Source organism: Pristiophorus japonicus, chromosome 5, assembly GCF_044704955.1.
Source record: "Pristiophorus japonicus isolate sPriJap1 chromosome 5, sPriJap1.hap1, whole genome shotgun sequence".
Lineage (NCBI taxonomy): Eukaryota > Metazoa > Chordata > Chondrichthyes > Pristiophoridae > Pristiophorus > Pristiophorus japonicus.
This window is the reverse complement of record NC_091981.1, coordinates 80,155,693-80,179,578: the sequence shown is the minus strand read 5'-3', so window position 1 is coordinate 80,179,578 and position 23,886 is coordinate 80,155,693. Positions and strand designations below refer to the sequence as shown.

General features: G+C 43.3%; 1 protein-coding gene across 3 annotated transcripts in view; it reads left to right on the top strand.

The window, feature by feature from the left end:
* Positions 1 to 23,886, top strand: part of LOC139264385 (triple functional domain protein) — a 760,938-nt gene that overhangs the window by 557,309 nt on the left and 179,743 nt on the right. For all 3 annotated transcript variants that reach the window (XM_070880754.1, XM_070880753.1, XM_070880752.1), the window contains one exon: positions 17,694 to 17,937. In XM_070880754.1, coding sequence (XP_070736855.1) covers positions 17,694 to 17,937 — 244 coding nt within the window. The remainder of the gene's footprint in view (positions 1 to 17,693; positions 17,938 to 23,886) is intronic.

The window sequence follows — 23,886 nt, the reverse complement described above, 5'->3', positions numbered from 1 at the left end:
CAACATGCTGCGGCCCAGAGGAACCTGGGGGTCCTTGTGCATGAAACTCTTTTGGATCCTTGTGCATGAATCCCAAAAAGTTAGTTTGCAGGTGCAGCAAGTAATCAGGAAGGCGAATGGAATGTTGGCCTTCATTGCGAGAGGGATGGAGTACAAAAGCAGGGAGGTCCTTCTGCAACTGTATAGGGTATTGGTGAGGCCGCACCTGGAGTACTGCGTGCAGTTTTGGTCACCTTACTTAAGGAAGGATATACTAGCTTTGGAGGGGGTACAGAGACGATTCATTAGGCTGATTCCGGAGATGAGAGGGTTACCTTATGATGATAGATTGAGCAGATTGGGTCTTTACTCGTTGGAGTTCAGAAGGATGAGGGGTGATCTTATCGAAACATTTAAAATAATGAAAGGGATAGACAAGATAGAGGCAGAGAGGTTGTTTCCACTGGTCGGGGAGACTAGAACTAGGGAGCACAGCCTCAAAATACGGGGGAGCCAATTTAAAACCCAGTTGAGAAGGAATTTCTTCTCCAGAGGGTTGTGAATCTGTGGAATTCTCTGCCCAAGGAAGCAGTTGAGGCTAGCTCATTGAATATTAGCTCAAGTCACAGATAGATAGATTTTTAACCAATAAGGGAATTAAGGGTTACGGGGAGCGGCTGGGTAAGTGGAGCTGAGTCCACGGCCAGATTAGCCATGATCTTGTTGAATGGCAGTGCAGGCTCGAGGGGCTAGATGGCCTACTCCTGTTCCTAATTCTTATGTTCTTATGTTAAGTCAGCCTATCCTTATGTTAGCCAATCAAATACTCAAATACAAGACACAAGCAGTTACACTGGCACTTTCTGGTGTTTAATGACTTGTAATTTTTTTTCTAAGTGCATCAGGAATTATGGCTGCTTTCATTTCAAAAAGACACTCATCATTTTGATGCAATTGTTCTAATTTTGTCAGTTATTTCCACCAAATATTAGATTTGATAATTTAAATTTATTATAGAATTATCGAGAATTGCAGCACTAATAACTAAGCATGACTATATGTCTATTTTCCCAAACCCTACACCTATCATATTCTACCAAACTATAAGTAAAATCCTAAATAAATATTTAGTGAACAATTAATCATTTATGACACTCATAGATTCCTGTGGCATTGCACTGCATGAGTCCTCCATCTCCCACACCCCACCTCGATCTTTGTACCTTTCTCATTCTGAGTGATGATTTCACTGGAAATAGAAAATCACCTCAAACAAATTGGTCAGATTAATTTATCAATTTTATTGAGTCTACTTCAGTAATCATTATGTAGGTTCTCCAGGAGCTCATTAAAATGTTCGGCCCCTGGTTCATATTTTCCAACCTCCATGTTCCACTCAGACAACGGAGTCAAGGGTTATGGGGAACGGGCAGGAAAGTGGAGTTGAGGCCAAGATCAGATCAACCATGATCTTATTGAATGGCGGAGCAGGCTCGAGGGACCAAATGGCCTACTCCTGCTCTATTTCTTATGTTTATGTATGTTTTTATGACCTGAAACATTTGTGGTCACATTTTCTTGTAATATAATTGTTAGTAAAACACTCCGGACTGGATTTTCAGGGAGCAGTAAAGTTTGCGCCCAGGAACTGTTTGCGCCTCGGTCAGCAAACTTCATCAGCTGGGCCGAGTGTGGGATGGAGCGCTAAGAGAAGCATTACACGCCTCTCTTAGAGCGCTAGGCCGGCTGAACAAACAAAAATCCCAAGCTAAACAGCCAGCCTCGGAGCGCTCTAAGACAGGCTGGGGGCAGGGGGGTGAGGAACCTGAAAAAAAAACACCAAAAATATTCCCAATAAATAATTCCTGCCACCATAACATAAATCTCAAAAAATAAATAATAAACAATCACACTTACCTGAGGTCGACATTACTTACCTCACTGCGGCCGCTACAGCTTAGCCACCCGCTTTCACAGGCGGTCGCAGCAGGGTGCTCTACGGAGCGCTATGGATCGGGGAGCTGCCAAAAATCGAGCCGGTGTCGCAACCAGGGGCGTTGCACACCGGCTCGCCTCTTTCGGGCGGTAATGCTCTGCGCCCCATCGAAACCGACACCGAAAGTCCCGGTGGGGCACTAGACACTGGCCACTCACATGAAAGTGCTTACCACTGCCATTGTCGCCCCTCCGGGGCGCTAACAGGGGCAGTAGAAGACCGAAAATCCAGCCCAAAGAAGCTTCAATTTATTAGTCGCGCAGCTTCAAAGATGACTTTTCTATTACATCTTGAAAGCAATATCCATTTTGACTGTATATTTCTTGTTTAAGCCTCATCAGCAGTTTGTTAGATACATGCAATGCAGCACCTGAGAATTGTGCTAGTCCTCTAATTATCTGATTGATATAAAAGAGGAATCACTCCTTTTTATGCCTACTGTTCTAGGATTGCAATGTGCATTTAATTGTATCTCATCGTCAGGCAGAGCTGAAGCTATTTAAGGTGACTCCTGATTTATGATTGCAGGATCAAAGTTTTGTTTTCGTTAGTTTGCAAGGTGTATTATTAAACAGATTCTTGCTGAGCACGTGTATATGTCAAGTGTATACACAATTAGGTACTCAAAACATAGAATAGGACAGCACAAACGAGGCCAAATGATGCAGTGACAATTGTCTCATCCTATTTGGAGGTTTTGCCAAATAACTTTCATCAAGTCTTTAATACTAGACATCAAAAACAAATAATCTATTAATTTTCTAATGCTTGACAGAGATACTGAAGACTGTGTGCAGCCATTTGGGTCATATGTGACACAGAAATTTTGGGGTCAAGTTTTGGGCCGCGACAAGAACGGCACTGCCACGCCTGATTTCCGCGCTCAAAACCGTGCCGAAAACTTACCTCGGTATTCTCCACTCCCTCAGGTCGATCCAGGCCCTCGGCGCAGCGCAGCACAAGCAGTGCCGGGACCGCTGCACATGCTCGCTACAGTGTGTGCGCATGTGCAGTAGCTCCAGGCACCCGAAACTGTGTGAGAGGGGCCCGAAGCACGTCGCCCCTAGCCCTGGCCGAATGGGCTCACTGGGGCTGCGAGGATCAGGCTGCACCTCCCTCCTCGAGTTCCTGCTTTGGCTCTGGCTCCGGCTCTCCCCCCACCACCCCCTTGTTCAGCTCCCGTTTCCTCTGGCTCTCTCCCACCCCCACCCCCAGCTGCCACTCCACCCCACCCCCCTTCAGGTCTGCTCCGCTCCCTCTTCACGTCTTCGGCGGGCCCCGCCTGAAGTCTTCGGCCCGGCTTCTTCTCGTCAGCCGGACCCGTTCAGCCTCCTCCCTCTTCCTCCCTCCCTCCCTCCCTCTCCCCCCTCCCTCCCTTCCTCTCTCCCCTCCCTCTCCTTTCCTCCCTTCCCTCCCCTCCCTCTCCTCTCCCTCCCTCTCCTCTCCCTCCCCCTCTCCCTTCTCTCTCTCCCCCCTCTCTCCACTCCCTCTCTCCACTCCCTCTCTCCTCTCCCTCGCTCCTCTCCCCCCTTTTTCTCCTCTCTCCCCCCCTCTCCCTCACCTCTCCCCTCCCTCCCCCTCCTCCCCCCCCCCCCTCCCCTCGCTGTCAGAAACACATAGACACTGAGAGACAGAGAGAGACACTGACACAGATAGACAGACAGAGAGAGAGACACACACACTAGGGGGGCCCCATCCCAGCACGCTGTTGGAGCCCTCCCGGTGTTGCAGTTGGTGAGTAGAAATTTAATGTTTTATTTATTGATTTTTAACAATTTTTTTATTTTTTATTTTTTTATTTTTTTGGATTGATTTATTGATTTATTTATAATTTATTATTGATGATGGCTCTCTATTTGTAAAAGTGATGTGTTTCATTTTTGTAAACTTCCCTTTCCCTCCCCCGCCCCCCCACCCCCCCATCTCTCTTCCTTACGCCTGATTTTCTAAGTGTAGGCAAAGTTTTTCTGAGCGTACAAAAATCTACACTTACTCCATTCTAAGTTAGTTTGGAGTAAGTTTTTACTGCCTAAACTTGCAAAACAGGCGTAAGTGGCCAGACATGCCCCCTTTTGGGGGAAAAAAAATCTGTTCTAAAATGAAACTGTTCTAACTCACTAGAACTGGAGCAAACTAAATGCCAAGAATTGCAATTTCTAAGATACTCCATTCTAAACTAGTTGCTCCAAAAAAATAGGAGCAACTCAGGCCGAAACTTGACCCCATTGGCTGCAGCACTTCAGCTGCAACTAGATGTCTTCAGCACAAATGTTCTGCACATTATTACTTTCTAAGTGAACTGGCAAAGAACTTTTCCTTTCTTAATATTATAGCATAAACCTAAAGTTCTATAGATTTTTCTGGTGTCTCGCATATCAGTGTGCAGCTAGACAGCTGTGCAAATACATGTTTGATCTTAACGGTAACTGGGAGCACAGGAAGTCTTTTTGTATCAAATGTTGCTTTCTGTGGCCACAGACTTGAGTTTGCATCTAATGGCAAATGCATAAGGCATGGGAAAATCTGTCTGAGTTCTCACCTTAAAAGCCTCTGAACGGCAGCAAGTTCTGGTTGTTTCTAATGTCCCAATGATCAAAAAAATGACGACATAATCTGGTAAGCAAACCATGCTGATTAGCTCAAGTGCCCTATTGACTAACTATGTACTCATCACAAAACACTCATTTTTTTTTAAAGAATTCACTGTGTCTCTTTACAAACATTTGCATTCACCCAAAAGCTATGAATGCAGTTGTGAAAAAACTAGCAATCAAAAAAAGCAGCTACCACAAAATAAACCAATAATTTTCTTTGTCCTTTAAATAGCCATGTTCTATCCTACACAACTCACAAATGCCTCTTCCCAAGTCACTTTGATTTCACTTTCAAAATCCCAACTGTCTAGCTATTGGCTCTCCATTTGTTGCAATACTCTTGTAGCCATCGAATTGTAGCCATCGAATTGCTCAATCATTCCCTCACTTTCACCTTTGTTGCCCTTGTCCCTTGGTATGGTCCCCAAGTTTTCTACCTCTAAAGTGTACAGCTTTGACTGTATCTAGCACACAATTGGTTTGCCATCCATCTCCCAGATCGGGTCTCATTCTCCTCTGCCAAAACTGACCACAACTTAGGAACATCCTGGAAACCAGTGATAACCCCTGGCTTATTTTCTACGCTATCACCTTCTCCTTAAACCAGTCTCCCTGCTTCCTCAGTCCTTGCCTCCAACAAGTACAAGGAGTTCATGGACTTTTTTTATCACTAAGGTAGAGACAATCCATTCAACTGCCTCTGCTGCTTCTCAATCATCCCATTACTAACCGAGCAAGCCCTCCCCCACCCCACCCCCCAAGGCTCCACCTTCCTGCCCTAGCCCTGAACCCTATCTTTCTCTCTTTTTTTTCTCCCCCTTGTCCTCACTCAACTCATCTTGCCCATGACATTCACCTGCTGCTCCCTTGACCCATTAAAACTAAATTGTTGATCATTCAAACCTTGCTAGCCCCCATGCTACCTGACATTGCAACGGATTCCCTCTCCTCCGTTTCCAAACCCTTCCACTGCCACTGTATTAGGTTAAGCCACTCTGTTCACAACTTGGTGTTCAATTCGAATCTAAACTTGAGTTTGTGGCCCCATATCCTGTTTGTCACGAAAACCGCCTACGATCACCAGACTTGGCAATTCTAATGTTCACCTGGCCAGGCTCCTATTGTTCATCTACTACAGCTCATCCAAAACTCTGCTGCCTGTATTTTATCCCGCATCAAGTCCCACTCACTCATCATCACTGTCCTTGTTGGCCTACATTGGCTCCCATTCCCTCAAATTCTCATGTCTAGATCCCTTAGCCTTGCCCCTCCCGATCATGTTACCTCCTCCTGCCTTAAAACTCCCTTGTTCCGAGAACACTGCTCCTCCGACTCTGGCCTTTTAAGCATCCCTCCCCAATCATTTATGGCTGCGCCTTCAGTCGCCTAGACCCCACGCTATGGAATTCCCTCGCTACTTCATCCTCTTACCTACTTCTCCTTTAAAACCCATCTTTTGAACCAATCTTTTGGTCATCCCTTCTGGTATCTGCTCCTTTTGGCTCAGTGCTAATCTTTTGGATTACACCCTCGTAAGCACTTTGCAACTTTTTTGTACTGCTATATAAATGCAAGTTGTCACTATCTTTTTTCGAAATTAAATTTCTATGCTATGATGTTATTACATAACTGGGTACTCTGCAACGAGTGGCTCACCTCCCTCAATGCCTTTCCACCATCAACAAGGCTCAAGGCTGTGATGGAATACTCACCACTCACCTGGATAGGTGCAGCCACAGCAACACTCAAGAAGGTCGACACCACCCAGGACACAGCAGTTCACTTGAATGGCGCCCTGGCACTGGACTCAATATTCTCCCATCCGCCACCGGCTTACTGTGGATGCAATATATACGATCAACAGGATGCACTGCTGATACTCACTAAGGTTACTTCAACAGCACTTCTATCTTCTATGACCGCTACCACTAAGAGGAAAAAGAGCAGCAATGTTGTATGAACGCCATCATATCCACATTCTCCTCCAAGTTGTATTCGATCCTGACTTGGGCATGTTTTGTCGTTTCCTCCTTGCCACTGGGTCACAATCCTGGAATCTCTACCTACCATCATTATGGGAGCATCATCATCACAAGGACTGCAGAAGTTCAAAAAGGCTGATCGCTATCTTAGGACAACTAGAGATGGGCAATCAATGCAGTCTTTTCCATATCCTCATAACAAATTAAAAAAAGATTCAAGAACCTCAGGCCTGCTCTTTTTATGTTGACGGGTTTTGTTCCATTCTATTCTCAGACCTTGAATCCTTCAAATTGAACTCAGTCCCAGAGAGTTATAGCTTCTATTGACAAATGTGTGCATGTGAACGGGAGAGGAAGCACCATAATTGGAGTTTTCACATCTTTTCTGTAGAACCACCCAGTTTTCAGAACAACAATCTCAAATCAGTCATACAGAAGATTCACAAAAAACAACCATGCAATGCAAGGAGGAGGGGGAATAAAACATCAGGGTTTTTTTTAGCATTTTATTAAATTTAAGACTTTAATTTAAATAAGTTTGAGATAAATGTCTTACTTTGGGATAGGTTGACTGATGTTTGCACTGGGGTCAGAAAGGCTTTAATGCTGAACTTAGATAATGTAGTTAGGCCTGCACTATAGTAATTGACCACTTGTTCAAATTGCTGGTCATTGGAGACCTTAATTTGGGAAAACCACCTTAGTGCTGCATTACACTGACAATTGCTTTAGCAAAATCTACAAATCCATCTGAAAAATACAAATGAGAAGAAAGATCTTTCTGGGGATGGAGAAGATTAAAACAAATAAGTATCTAAAGGAAATACTACAAATCCATCATGGGTGGTAGGGCAAATAATATATATCATGAAAAATAGCTGAATAAGAGGTTTTGAGGAGAGAAGAACAAAGTTACTTACATCTTAAATGAATTTTGAAAAGTTGTGGGTAAATAAAATTCTATTGCAAATGTATCTGAGGCCCTGAATCTTTTTAAGATGTCATATTTTTTACTTGTCAGTCTTGTGATTATTTCATCAAATTTGCTGTGATGGAACCTTGATAAATGTCAGAAACCATACTTCAAGTCCCATCAGAAATGCCACAGGACATCTAAGTCCGTTAGTATCGAATGTTTTGCTTGTTTCCTATTTTTGTTATCCTCCACAAGCCAGCGAGGATCCACTAGTGGTGGAAAATGAGAGACTCGGGGTAAAATTGGTCAACATCAGTAGTGCAAAAAAGGCTCATTGCGATTCGGCAGCCCATTTTACACTGTGCCCAATTTACAAATTCCATTAGAATAGACCAATCTCACATCCTCTGTTACTTAAAATGTTTCCTGTCATTATTTCATCATATGGTTTTCCTTAATTATAAATAATCTTTTCTACTCTCTTTTTTCATCTAATCTCTACAAATTCCATATAAGTTATTCACAATTAAAGAAAGCTTTAGTGGATTGTCTTTCACTCCATCACATAATCAGGAAAATGTGTGGTAAAGTTTATAATTCATCAATGAGATTTTCTGTTTAAAATATTTGCTTGTTTGCATTTCTTTACATTCATTGTATTTGGACAGCATTTTGGATAAGTTTCAGAGAATTTAGTATGAACAAATCAATCAATCTCTACAATGGATAGAAGACAGCTGGGACAAGAAGAGATATTTTGGGGTTATATATGTTTAAACAAAATTGAGAAACCATTCAACTATAGATTAATGTTAATTGGTTCAACAATTAATTACCTTACCAACCCATGTGTGTTTTAGACAGGGTTATCAACACTTGCTAGATTCAGGTCTCATCGTATTGTGGTAACTATAGGGGCCTTTAAACTGGATATCAATCCACTGGCCCACTTCTAAAGCTTTTTCAGGGCTTCTATATCACCCACCATGTGAGGAGGGAAAAATTGGACACAGAATGGGGGTGAGGGGGGGCTAACTTTCAACTTTGGCAAAACTTGCGGGTTTAGATTGGCCGCCCGTTATACTTCCTATACGTTGAAGTCAATGGAAATGAAAATATAGCAGGGTGGATAACAATTGGCAATTCTGATATCACCAGTTTTATGCCTCCCCCAAGTGGAAAGTTACCCCCAGTATTCTAAATGAGGCCTGACTATTGTCTTATATGAGGACAGTATAATACTTTGTGTCCTTATACAAGGATAATGTATATTTTTTGTCTTGTATTTAATCCCCTTGTAATACACCCTTGCACTCTGTTTGCTTTTGCAATATCCTCACAGCACTGTTCGTGAACCTCCATAGATTCATGTACAATAACACGCTCAACAGTCTTAAGCTTGCAACTCTGCATGGCGAACACGTGTTTGGCTCTACCCATGTGCATGAAACGAGATTTAAATGATATCTGCCAGATGCAGGACCATTCCACTATCTCATCTAGATCTGCATGTAATCCATTTTTCTCATCTAAGGTCATAACACCTGCACAGATCTTTGTATCATGCATGACCTTGCAGACAGTTCCCCTAATACCTTCAACTGGATCACAAAGATGATGAAGAGAAATGGCCCTGTCACCAATGCCGGTGGGAGTTCAGTCGTAACCAATCTCTATGCCGAACCACTGCCATTGATAACGATCGTGTCTAAAATTAAGCAACCAATTCCTTATCCGACCCAAAATCTGCCAGCTAATTCCCTTATATAGCCTAAGAAGTTTTACCTCACGTCTGCATTAAATTCTATCTGCCACCTGTCTGCATATTCTGCTAATCTGTTTATGTTCTGTTGAAGTCTTCTGCACTACACCTTGCTCTTTGCCAACCACCAACCCCCCACACTCATGTCATCAGCAGATTTCAATATAATGTTCCCTGCACCTATGTCCAAATTGTTTATATGTCAAGAACAAAAGTGGACTCTGCAGTGACTCGGTGACATCATCCACATTTATGCTGATAACACCGACCTCATCATCACCTCTCTCGTCCCATCCACTGCCTCTGTTGTAAGACTACTTGTCCAATATCAAGTCCTGGATGAGCCTCAATTTCCTCCTATTAAACATTGGGAAGACCCCCGCAATAAACTCTGTTTCTCCAGCCACTGACTCCATCCCTCTCCCTGGCCACTGTCTCAAGGTGAACCAGGCTGTTTGCAAACTTTCCATCCTATTTGAAAGGACATATGTTTATATAATGCCTTTCACAACCTCAGGCTGTCCTAAAAGTTTTTATAGCCAATGAAGTACTTTTGAAGTGTAGTCAACGTTGTAATGTAATGTGAGAATTTGACTCTGAACTGAGCTTTCGACCCCATATCCTCTCCATCACAAAGGCCGCCTGCTTCCACCTTCATAACATCGCCCGTTTTCACCCTTGCCTCAGCTTGTCTGCTGTTGAAACCCTTTATCAACTCCTGGCTCAACTATTCCAATGCTCTTCTGGCTGTCTTCCCATTTACACCCTGCATAAACTTAATCTTATCCGAAATTCTGCTGTACATATCTTACCCGGCACCAGGTCCCACTCACCACTCACAAGTGCGCTGATAATACCCGCTCTGTCTCTCCTCCACCTCTCTTGGACACTCCGCCATCTCTATAATATCAGACAGCTTGTCTGACATCCAGCACTGGATGAATAGAGATTTCCTCCAATGAAATATTGGGAAGACAAAGCCATTGTCTTCGGTTCATGCCAGAAACTACATTCCCTTTCCATTGTCTATGGTTGACCAAGTCTGTTCACAATCTTGGTGTCATATCTGATCATGAATTGAGCTTCCTACCTCATATCTGTTCTATCACTAAGACTGCCCATTTCCACCTTACTAATATCGCCCATCTCCACCCTAACCTCAACTTACCTGCTGCTGAAACTCTCACCCATGCCTTTATCACCTCTAGACTTGACTATTGCAATGCACACCTGGCCTGCCTCCCTAGTTTTGGATCACCTCCATAAACTTGAGGTGATCCAAAACTGCCTCCCATGTACTAACTCGCACCAAGTCCCGCTCACCCGTTTCTGCTGAGCTTTCTGCCCTACATTGGCTCATGGTCCACCAAACTTTGATTTTAAAATTCTCATACTTGTTTTCAAATCTCCATGGCCTTGCCTCTCCATATCTCTGTGATCTCCAACCCTACAACCCTCTTATAACTCTGCGTTCCTCCAACTCCGGCCCCTTGTGCAGCCCCCACTTCCTTTGCCTACCCCCCACCTCCCCAACTACTGCCAGCCATGTTTTTAGCCGTTTAGGCCCTAAGCTCTGGAATTCCCTCCCTTAATCTCTCCAGCTCTCTTTCCTCCTTTAAGTACTTCCTTAAAACCCAACTATTTAACCAAACTTTTAATCACCCATCATAATATCTCCTCCTTGGGCTCAGTGCCAATATTTGTCTGATCACGCTCCTGTGAAGCACCTTGGGATGTGTTCCCACATTAAAGGCAAGTTATTAATGTTGTTGATCCTTGGGATACACCACTTACACCCTTTACCCAACAGGAGCAACATCAATTAACCCTAACCCTTTGTTTCCTATCTGCAAGCCAATTTTCTATCCGTGTTGCTACAATTCCTTTTGACCATGCGCCTCAAATTTAAATTAAAAAACACCTGTCAGACATTTTATCGAACACCTTTTGAAAATCTACGTTCACTACATCTATTGCATTCCCTCATCTATCCAATTCCCTCACCTTTCCTCAAAAAACTCACAAATTTGTCAAACATAACTTGCCTTTAACAAATCCTTGCTGTCTGTTCTTGATTAATTCATGCATTTCAAAATGCTCATTAATTTTGACCTTATATAATAATGTGCTTATACATTTTAGGCAATTACGGCAAAATACACACCATTTCTTCAGCTGATCTGAGAGCAGAAACTGTGAGCTTAGTGCGTTTATGCGGGTAAATCTTTCAAAGCATTTCACGTAGTGGGATTATAATGTTCTGATTTGTGCTATAAAATCTGCCGCGACATGCAAGAAAATCTGCTCTAATGTGCTGACTTTGTGATTTAAAAAAATGTGCAACTTGAACTCATTCTCTCTTCCCTTTCCCTCCACTCCATCCCACCATTCGTATACCAATGTTTAAATATTTGATTTTTGAAATGATATCAGCTAAAAATAAAAACAGATTAAAAGTAGAATTCTCAGGCAATAAACCTTTAATACTACAACATGGATGTTCTTTGTTTATCACTGCTCATCTGCTCTCATACCCTGTTCGTCATTGCTGCTATAGCAACAATCACTAATTTTAAAAAATTGGCTTCTACATACTGTATTTCATTTGTAGTATTGAGTAAATATTGATGAAATTGCTGCTGCTCACAACCACTTCTAGTAGGCAAGAGGGTCAGACATATTTTTTCTGCGTGTTTTCTATGATTCCTAATGCATATGTGACCCTGTTTATTGAAATGTTTCTTAGAAATCAGTCTTGTTACAAATATGCAAATAAAATGCACAGACTTATTCCATTGAGGATGCTTTTTTGCTTTCCTATTTAATTTATTTAGGTTTAGATACACTAATCCCTGGTTGTTGTAAAGGTTTCATAGAAATATAATCCATGCCTTTAAGAACATAAGAATTAAAGAACATAAGAATTAGGAACACAAGAGGGCCATACAGCCCCTCGAGCCTGCTCCGCCATTCAATAACATCATGGCTGATCTTCGACCTCAACACTACTTTCCCACCTGATCTCCATATCCCTTGATTCCCTCAGAGTCCAAAAATCTATCGATCTCAGTCTTGAATATACTCAACGATTCAACATCCACCGCCCTTTGGTGTATAGAATTCCAAATATTCACAACCCTCTGAGTAACAAATTCCTACTCATCTCAGTCTTAAGTGGCCGACCCCTTATCCTGAGACTATGCCCCATTGTTCTAGACTCTCCAGCCAGTGGAAACAACCTCTCGGCATCTACCTTGTCAATCCCCCTCTTATATGTTTCAATTAGATCACCTCTCATTCTTCTACACTCCAGAGAGCATAGTCCCAATCTACTCAATCTCTTCTCATAGGACAACCCCCCATCCCAGAAATCAATCTAGTGAACCTTCATGCACCACCTCTAAGGCAAGTATATCCTTCCTCAAATAAGGAGACCAAACTGGGCACAATTCTCCAGGTGTGGTCTTACCAAAGCCCTGTACAATTATAGCAAGACTTCCTTACTACTGTACTCCAACCCCCTTGCAATAAAGGCCAACATGCCATATGCATTCCTAATTGCTTGCTGTTTGTATCTTTCTTTGTATTAAAAGATTGAGTCCTTCTCTTTATAACCTTTTATGCGGTCTGAATGATCTATATCTTGTAAAGAACCAATTGGATTGCAGAAAATTGGCTGAATGATTAATTAGAGCTTGGTGTAGGTAACACCAAGTGAACCCACCTCCTGTACCAATATATAGATGTCTGTCTTAGGCAGGTGCAGAACTGAAATACTCGGGGGTGGGGGAGGGGAATCATTATCTTAACCACTTTGACGATAACTACATGAAGTCTTATTATGTGAGACATTAGAAAAGCATAGATGAAAGATTATCTTTTAGTCCACTAAACCTGTGCTTCAAATAGTAACCACCACCATGGTCAGACTAAATATCACAAACATGCCCATGTTTGAAACCCCATATATTACATTCATCTGATTTGAAGTACATGACTCCAAAGGCAGTGTGGTTCCTAGTACATATGTAAACATCTATTGCCTTACTAACATAGCAAATGGTGAGGTCATTTTTTTTTTCTCTCTTTTTTTTCATGGAAAGAGATTGGGATTAGCAGATTAGCCATCTTTATTGGCAGGCCTACTGGTGAATTTTTGTTTGGTGAAGGATTCTGAAGAGCAGCTCTCTCACTGACTGCGAATGCAGTCGAGGATAAAGGGATGTATAATAAGTCAGTCACCCAGCTTGGTCCAGGGAGGAAGGCTGATCTAGCGAGGGGAAGCTCATTCATTTGAAGCCCAGAACTGATCAGAATCGGAGGGTGACCAGGAAAAATAAAGCAAGCCCACACTTGGGGATAGTGTGGTGCATTTTTATTAGTTTTCTTCTTCTTCAGATTTCTGTAGTTAGTTGAATCAGTTTCTCTATACATTCACTTGCTATTTATAAAAAAAAAAGCAGAAATTAATTCGTAATTGGCCTTCTCTCACTAATTGTTTTAGTCGCACTCAGAAAGATTGGAGAATGGCACGTGTTAAAGATACAATATTCAGTTCAGATCACAAGAGATCTTACTCTTACATCCCTGGATTATGCTATTCTACAATTAGATACTGGGCTGTGTGGGCACACTACTTACTAAAAGATGCTTGGAGTGATCAGCACCTTTGTCCTTGAGATGATGTATAAGGCAGACCCAAAATTTGTAACTGGTATATTTGTGGAAAACTTGCGCAGAAAAACTTCTGCCCACACATGCACACATTGTTGTCAGCCTCATCTACAAGGACGTGTAGTTTTCATCAGAAGTGATTGACGAGCAGAGAAAAGAAAAAGAAAGACTTGCATTTATATAGCACCTTTCACGACCACCGGATGTCTCAAAGCAATGTAATCACTGTTGTAATGTAAGAGAGGCAGGATGTTACATTCTTAACAAATGTAATACTTTGTGTTTGGACTGATAAACCCAAAAAAGCTATACATACCACCACATTTTGTAGGAGTAATTAAAGGAGCTGTACAGTTTAATTAAAAGGACAATACCTGAATAGTTAAAGCAGTCTAGATATATATATATATATATATAAAAACGGCACTAAATGATTGTGTCCATCTGCTTTGAGTGCCATTATTGAGACATGGTATCATAGAGTAGATTTTAACTTGTACGATAGTGTAAAATAGGGGATCGCAAATCGGCAGCCTGCCGGGAGAGATGTAAAATGGCTTGTCGATTTGCTATCACATGTTTTACCTTGTCACACAATCAAACTCGATCCTTATTACTGCTAAATGTGAGCTTTGGGTGTGTAAGATTATCAGCAGCTGTGATTTTGCTCCATGGCCAGTGACTCTGCAGCCCAACCTTGGTCTTGGTACCAAATCCCCCATTCTCTCAGCGACCACTATATGTTCCACTCCAGTCCAGGAAGTACTGTCCTGAATATTGTAGCTCTGCTCCCAGAATTGGGTCCACATTATCCCACGCTGGGTTCTGTTACTTTAAAGCTCCAGGTCTCAGACTCCCTTCCCTGTAACTCAACCTCACGCACCTCAGTCCATTGGATTTCTGCCCGTCTGAGTTCTTGGATGGGAAGGAGAGAGAGAAGAGCGAGAGAGACTCTTTGGATGGTGCTGGGAATTCAAGCACGACTGGGAGCTCACCATTGGCCTTAATAGCAGTAACTTGCCAGTTCCAAACTACATAAGTTCAGAAAGAAGATTGGGCTTCACAACCAGTGGAGAAGATTTCTTCAAGCAAACAAAGAACAAACATTTATTTATATAATGCCTTTCACCACTCAAGAATATCCAAAGCACTTTACAGCCCATGAAGTACTTTTTTTTGAAGTGTAGTGACTGTTGTATTACGTGGAATTTACAGGATAGATACAGGCAATTCGGCCCAACAGGTCTATGCCAGTGTTTATGTTCCACACGAGCCTCCTCCCACCTTACTTCATCTCACCCTATCAACATACCTTCTATTCCTTATACTAATCTAGCTTTTCTTTAAATTCATCTGTGCTAATTGTCTCAATCACTCCATTGCGCAATTAATTCCACATTCTATACACTCTGAGTAAAGAATTCCTTAATGTAATGTAGGAAACATGGACAGAAAAGTCCGACAACCAGCAATAAGATAATGATCAGATAATCTTTTTTAGGAATGTTGGATGAGAGATAAATATTGTCCTGGACACTGGGGAGAACTCCACTATTCTTCTTCGAATAGTGTCATGGGATCCTTCCTATCCATTTGAGAGGGTAGACTGGGTCTCGGTTTATCATCTCATCTGCACCGCCCAACAGTGGAGTATTCCCTCAGTAATACACTTAAGTGTCAGCCTAGATATGCATTCAAGTCTCTGGAGTGGGATTTGAATTCACAACCTTCTCACTCAGGTGCTACAATGCTACCACTAAGCCACTGCTGACACCTTGAGATAGCAAAGTGGGGAACTTGCATAAATGAGGTATCCATGAAGGAGACGGTGGCATCGCAAACCGATCCAAGAGACCCCTCCATCCAGACCACCTTATGCACAATGACACCACTGCACTGCAGGCCAGTCTCCTCTTCAACCTAGATGCCAACTCTGAAAATATCCACTGGTAGAAATGTAAAAAAAGTGTTTAGTTTAGATTTCTGACACAAGCTTTTTTGAATGATTGTATTGGAAATAAATTGTGTGATTTGTTCTATGTAATGGTTAAATATTTTGTGGCATCTGATTTATTTAAGAAAGTTGCATCATGCTTCTTGGTAGCAGTTCCTTCTGGAGGTAGTAAGTTTCTTCTGTCAACAACAACAACAACTTGTATTTATATAGCACTTTTAATGTAGTGCTTCACAGGAGTATTATGAGATAAAAAAATTTGACACCGAGCTGCATAAGGAAAAATTAGGGCAGGTGACCAAAAGCTCGGTCAAAGAGGTTTTTAAGGAGCGTCTTGAAGGAGGAAAGAGAGGCGGAGAGGTTTAGGCAGGGAATTCCAGAGCTTAGGCCCTAGGCAACAGAAGGCACGGTCACCAATGGTTGAGCGATTGTATTCAGGAATGCTCAAGAGAGCAGAATTAAAGGAGTGCAGACATCTCGGGGGTGGGGGGTTGTGGGGCTGGAGGAGATTACAGCGACAGGGAGAGGCAAGGCCATGGAGGGATTTGAAAACAAGGATGAGAATTTTGAATCGAGGTGTTGCTTAATTGGGAGCCAATGTAGGTCAGCGAGCACAGGGGTGATGGGTGTGCAGGACTTGGTGCGAGTTAGGACACGGGCAGCTGAGTTTTGGATCACCTCTAGTTTACGTAGGATAGAATGTGGGAAGCCTGCCAGGAGAGTGCGTTGGAATAGTCAAGTCTAGAGGTAAAAGGCATGGATGAGGGTTTCAGCAGCGGATGAGCTGAGGCAAGGGCGGAGACGGAAATAGGCGGTCTTCATTATGCTGCGGATATGTGGTCGAATGCTCATTTCAAGGTCAAATATGACACCAAGGTTGCAAACAGTCTGGTTCAGCCTCAGACAGAAGTTAGGGAGAGGGATAGAGTCAGTGGCTAGGGAACAGAGTTTCTGGCGGAGACCGAAAACAATAGTTTCAGTCTTCCCAATATTCAATTGGAGCAAATTTCTGTTCATCCAGAACTGGATGTCGGACAAGCAGTCTCTGACAATTTAGGGGGTGAAGAGAAGTTGTAGTGAGGTAGAGCTGGGTGTTATCAGCGTACATGTGGAAACTGAAGCTGTGTTTTCGGATGATGTCGCCAAGGGGCAACATGTAGATGAGAAATAGGAGGGGGCTAAGGATAGATCCTTAGGGGACACCAGAGGTAGCGATGCGGGAGTGGGAAGAGAAGCTACGATTAGATAAATAAGAATGGAACCAGGTGAGTGCAGTCCCACCCAGTTGGATGACGGTGGTGAGGCGTTGAAGAAGGATAGAGTGTCAACCGTGTCAACGGCGTCAAGAAGGATGAGGAAGGATAGTTTGCCCTTGTCACAGTCACAAAAGATGTAATTTGTGATTTTGAAAGCTGTTTCTGTACTGTGGCAGGCGCGGAAACCGGATTGGAGGATTCAAACATAGAATTGCGGGAAAAATGGGCGCGGATTTGGGAGGCGACAACACGTTCAAGAACTTTGGGGAGGAAAAGGAGGTTAGAGATGGGATGGCAGTTTGCAAGGACGGAGGGGTCAAGGGTTTTTTTGTGGAGAGGGGTGATGACGGCAGAATTGAGGGAGATGGGTCAGTACCTGAGGATAGAGAACAGTTAACAATGTCAGCTAACATGGGAGCCAGAAAAGTAAGTTGGGTGGTCAGCAGTTTGGTGGGAATCGGATCAAGGGAGCAGGAAGTGGGTCTCATGGACAGGATGAGCTCGGAAAGGTCTCAAAAGATGTTATTTTTGTCAGGGTCAGTATGTTGCATCACTTGTGTGTTTCTTTACCTCCGCACAGCTGTCTGGTGGGTGCGAGTTAACAGTCGTCATCCATGATTTCTCAGCAACCAACAGCAATGAGCTGAGCATTCGCCGTGGTCAGACCGTGGAGGTTTTAGAGAGGCCTCATGATAAGCCGGATTGGTGCCTGGTGCGGACGACTGATCGATCCCCTGCTGCAGAAGGAGTGGTTCCTAGCAGTGTTCTATGTATTGCACATTCGCGTAGCAGTATGGAAATGGAGGGCATTTTCAACCACAAAGGTAGGATTGATTAATTATGATTCCTGTTTATATTTTGTTTACCTTTGCTGATGGAAAGATGGGAAAATCATAATGCGGAATCTGGTTCACCGTCATGAGGTGTTTAGAAGTCAATAAGCCATACAAGGTATTTGTGTTTAGTTTTTATGTATTTGGATTTACAGTGGAACCCCAATTATCCAGACTTATTATCCTCATTTTAGGAGCTGAGTGGTTCTCGGGTCAGGGCTATGTCCATTCTGCTCCTGCCGGCAAAGCTAGCTGGCACTAGAATAATTAATTGATTTGCTGGCTCAGAGCTCTCCACTGCCACCCACCTGCAACTCCAGCCACTGGACTTCCCTCAGACCCAAGAGAGACAGCCAAAACTCACAGCCTCCCAACTACAGAGATAAGTGGCAAAAGCAGCATCGAGTCCATTCCAGCTTCACTGATAGTATAAACCATTGACAGCTTTGCTGGAGGGTAAGCACATTGCCTTTAGCACTCACTTCTGAACCTGTGTGTGTCTATTTTTGGCATTGGGGATGCACAGGTCCAATGGCTGAAGTCACAAGTGGGTGCATGGAAAAAAATTGAGCTGCTAGTTCAATTTTTTCTGTGCCAACTGTGATCATGCCAGAAAAAGCAGAGTAACACAGGGGAACACTGTTAGAGAAGACTGAAGCAAGTGGGTGAAGATAAGCAACACATCTAAACCTCATCTCTAATAAAAACTATAATTTGGGAACTCTCCATTGTCATTACTAATTTCTATTATCTACTAGGGCCCCACAATAAGGCAGATAAAGATTCTGCTGTGTTTCGTTCTGTCATAATATTGATGCTGAATATGTACAAACTGTTTGTGGAAATGCAAATCTAACAACTCCCATGCAGTAATACAATCTTATTCCCAGCTGAGGATTGTGATTTGATTATAATGGAGGATTCCAATTCCCATAATGTAGAGTTGCAAAAAAAATACATGTTGTTCCTACTTTAAAATTGTACATGCATGTGGAAATTACAGCAATTTATGTGGGATGGGGAGGGGGGTGGGTGTGATGGAGTTGGGTGTCTATGCACAGGAAAATTGTTCTAAAGCAATGGCCTGGAATTTCTTGAGAATTTGTGCCATCATAATGAGGCATTTATGGTGTATGCCATTATTCTTGCCCAGAAGTTCCTGGAAAGTATGGTGTAAGTGAGTTATGCTCTTTACTTGCCATTTGTGCTGCTGTGCCTAGATCTTTATGGAAACAGGTAAAAGTTAATTGGAATTCTCTTCTCTCCCCCCCCCCCCCATACCATTCAAAACAGCTGTGATAGCAAATTTCCTTGATTTACGGCAGTTGTTTTTTAGCCGTTTGCAGGCATGCTGCCGAAGAAAGGCGTGCACACACCTCAGTCATTGAGACTAAGAATGACGACCGTGGAATTGTTCGGTCTGATTAGTAAATGGATATTGTTGTGCTGTTTCTAGAGAGGCTTAAGCAAAGAATTCGATTCCCTTTAAGTTAGAGGGCCACTGTAAGATTTTCTGTGAAATATTCTTCTCTGTCAGATAGAATAACAGCTACAGAGAGTTTATTTCCTGGGGTTATGTCTCCATGTGCATTAAACTTGAACCCAGTACATCGGGTATACAGCAGCTTGGCCCTGTATTACTGTGGCTAAAGTGAGTCTTTGCATACACGAATCAGCACCTGATGCGAGTGTGAGATGAAGGCGTTACAAGCAGTCAGCCTTATAAACATTCCTGGGATATGGGTGTAGTTGGCAAAGCCAGCATTTATTGCCCATCGTTAATTATGCTCGACAAGATGGTGAGCCGCCTTCTTGAACCGCTGCAGTCCTTGTGGTGAAGAGACTCCCACAGTTCCAGGATTTTGACCCAGCAACAATGAAGGAACAGCGATATATTTCCAAGTCAGGATGGTGGGGAACTTGGAGCTTATGATGTTCCCATGCACCTGTTGCCCTTGTCCTTCTAGGTGGTAGAGGTCGCAGATTTGGGAGGTGCTATCGAAGAAGCCTTGATGAGTTGCTGCAGTGCTTCTTGTAGATGCTACACACTGCAGCCACGGTGCACCGGTGGTGGAGGGAGTGAATATTTAAGGTGGTGGATGGGGTGCCAATCAAGCGGGTTGCTTTGTCCTGTCTTGAGTGTTGTTGGAGCTGCACTCATACAGGCAAGTGGAGAGTATTCCATCACACTCCTAACTTGTGCCTTGTAGAGGGTGAAGAGGCTTTGGGGAGTTAGGAGGTGAGGCACTCGCTGCAGAATACCCAGTCTCTGACCTACTCCTGTAGCCACAGTATTCATGTGACTGGTCCCATTACGTTTCTGGTAAATGGTGACCCCACCCCCAGGATGTTGATGATGGGGGATTTGGCGAAGGTAATGCCGTTGAATGTCAAGGGCGGTGGTTAGATTCTCTCTTGTTGGAGATAGTCATTGCCAGGCACTTTTGTGGCACAAATGTTACTTGCAACTTATGGCCCAAGCCTGAATATCGTTCAGATCTTGCTGGTTGCGGGCATGGTATGCTTCATTATCTGAGGAGTTGTGAATGGAACTGAACTCTGTGCAATCATCGGCGAACATCCCCACTTCTGACCTTATGATGAAGGGAAAGTCATTGATAAAGCAGCTGAAGATAATTGGGCCTTGGACATTGCTCTGAGAAACTCCTATAATGCTATCCTGGGGCTGAGATGATTAGCCTCCAACAACAAGAGTCATCTTCCTTTCTGCTATGGATGACTCAAGCCAGTGGAGAGTTTCCCCCCTGATTGCCATTGACTTTAGTTTTACCACGGAGTGATTATTTGCGCAGAGGGAAAGTCAGGAACTTGTTGGGGGGAGAAGGTCAGGAACCCGGGGGGGCAAGAACTTGGGCAATGGGAGGTCAGGAATCCATGGGGGAGGGGGAAGGAACTTGATAAAAGGGGTGAAAGCAGTAACCTGGGGGTGGGGGGGGGGGGTGGTCAGGCACTTATGCAGGGGGAGAATGTCAGGAACTTGGGTTGGTCAGGAACTTGGGCGGTGGGGGCAGAAACTTGATTGGGGGATAGGAGGTCTTAATCCGCGAGGGTTAGTTCTGTGTGTCGCATGTAAGCTCTGTTCTGTCTGGAGTTGGCAGTCAGAATGGCTCGAATTACACTTTGCAAAGTAACTGATTACGTAGGCAGGGAGGATCTAATTACACAATCTAAAGAAACTGCTGGGTGTGTTTTGTCCTCCCAGGGGACTAATCAGAACGTTGGTGTTGCAACTAGACACATTTGCTTCTTGATGCCACATTCGGTCAAATGTTGCCTTGATGTCAAGTGTAGTCATTCTCACCTCACCTCTGGAATTCAGCTCTTTTGTCCATGTTTGGACCAAGGCTGTAATGAGGTCTAGAGCCAAATGATCCTGGCAGAAACCAAATTGAGCTTCAGTGAGCAGGTTATTGGTGAGTATGTGCTGCTTGATAGCATTGTCGATGACACCGTCCATCACTTTGCTGATGATTGAGAGTAGGCTGATGGGGTGGTAATTAGCCGGATTGGATTTGTCCTGCTTTTTGTGGACAGGACATACCTGGGCATTTTACCATATTGGGTAGATGCCAGCATTGTAGCTGTACTGGAACAGCTTGACTAGAGGCGAGGCAAGTTCTGGAGCACAAGTCTTCAGCACGACAGCTGGGATTTTGTCGGGGCCCAAAGCCTTTGCTATATCCAGTGCGGTCAGCTATTTATTGACATCACATGGAGAGAATTGAATTGGTTGAAGACTGGCTTCTGTAATGGATCATCCACTCTGCACTTCTGGCTGAAGATGATGGCAAACACTTCAGCCTTGTCTTTTGCACTTGCTTGCTGGGCTCCGCCATCATTGAGGATGTGGATGTTCATGAAGCCTCCTCCTCCTGTTAGTTGTTTAATTGTCCACCACCATTCATGACTTGATTTAGCTAGACGGCAGAGCTTTGATCTGATCCGTTGGTTGTGGGGTCGCTTAGCTCTGTCTATAGCATGCTGCTTCCACTGTATATCATGCATGTAGTCCCGTGTTGCAGCTTCCCCAGGTTGGCATTCATTTTTAGGTACGCCCAGTGCTGCTCCTGGCATGCTCTTCTATACTCCTCATTGAACCAGGGTTGGTCCCCTGGCTTGATGGTAATGGTTGAGTGAGGGATATGCCGGGTTACAGATTGTGTTGGAATACAATTCTGCTGCTGCTGATGGCCCACAGCACCTCATGGATGCCCAGTTTTGAGCTGCTAGATCCGTTCTGAATCTATCCCATTTAGTATGGTGGTAGTGCGGCACAACATGATGGATGGTGTCCTCAGTGTGACGACAGGACTTCGCCTCCACACGGACTTGTGCGGTGGTCACTGCTACCAATACTGTCATGGACAGATACATCTGCGACAGGTAGATTGGTGAGGACGAGGTCAAGTAGGTTTTTCCCTCGTGTTGATTCCCTCACCACCTGCCACTAATCAAAATTAAAAGCTGTTACTACTAAACAAATTAAAAGCTATCAAAATGAATGTTACTTTTCCTTTCTTAATTCACTAATCTTGATCGTTTTGAGTATTGACAATCTTACAAAGGTGCGATATGATTTGTGACCTTTAGTGGCCATTGGCTGCGCCACTTCTGATTCACCACCATCGTCTCTGTGGCATATTTAAATCGGCTTCTTTTTCTATTCAAAATGAAATGTTAAGTCTTTTTGAAGCAAAACCGAAAGAAAACCCACTGCCCTTGTGGCATTGTTTTTTTCATGAAATAAACTTCCACCCTGGGCAACAATTTACTTTAAGCACAGAATCAAGTGGTAAGATAATGTGCATGCTTATAAATCGGAAGACGACTGGGAAGAAAAAATAAATCTAGTCAAAAGAAAAAAGCACAGGGGCACACTAAGTAAGAGAGAACCGAAGAGAAGGCAGAGTGAAAAAGCACCCAAAGAGGGATTAGGTGGAGGGTCAGGCAACCTATGTCACACTACTTGCTGTTTTTAACCATGTTTATATTTTGTTTTTGGGCGGAGGTGATACTTTGAACATAGGGCTGAGTCACAACTGAAAATGTCAAACCTAGAATTTGCACGATGTTGTCAGCTCTGGTTAATGTTGAATTTGTCCTTGTGGGCAGTTTGGAAGCAGCATCCATGGAAAATTGGCCTCCAAATTAGAGAGATCTGAATGCAAATCCCTATCTCCATTGACATTCACATACCTGTGATTCCCACAGTGGGCAAATTTTGCCAGTCTCTCAACCAGGTAATCTGTAGAAGGAATAGAACTGGCTGTGGTTTATTTTTTTTAAAGAAACACCATAAAATTTGCATTCAGACAGATTTTTCTTATATGACTGCAGACAGCTTTGCAAGCTAACCATTGCTCCATGATAGTAAGATGCATGGTTTTAGCTGGTTCAACTCCAGCAATACCCCTGCCTGCACTTGGGTGTCCTTAAATCTTAGCCGTTGCCAACCTACCTAAGGTGTCTAGATTTCCGAGAACATCAACAACTTGTATTTATATAGCGCCTTTAACGTAGTAAAATGTCCCAAGGCGCTTCACAGGAGTGTTGTATAGCAAAAACTTGACAAAAAATGTAATTGAGTCCGCTGCTTCCCTGCAGGATTAGAGTGCATTTCACATTGGGAAAACAACATTTTTACATGAATGGATTTCCCATCTTCCTCTCTGGATATTCTTTTCCTTGGTGGTAGGTGTCTGCACACGTCTGACACCTAGCTGACCAAACAAAACCTGTTATTTTAATGTAACATCAATTGTGAATGGAGATTTTGAGTTTTCAGAAGGATATGAACATGTGCACTGTTCTGGACAATTTTAATATTTTTACTGTAATAAATTTCCGATGTTTACTATTTACAAAGTACAGGTGCGACGTCCAAATTCCAGAATCGGGAATGTTCTGGAATCCCGACAC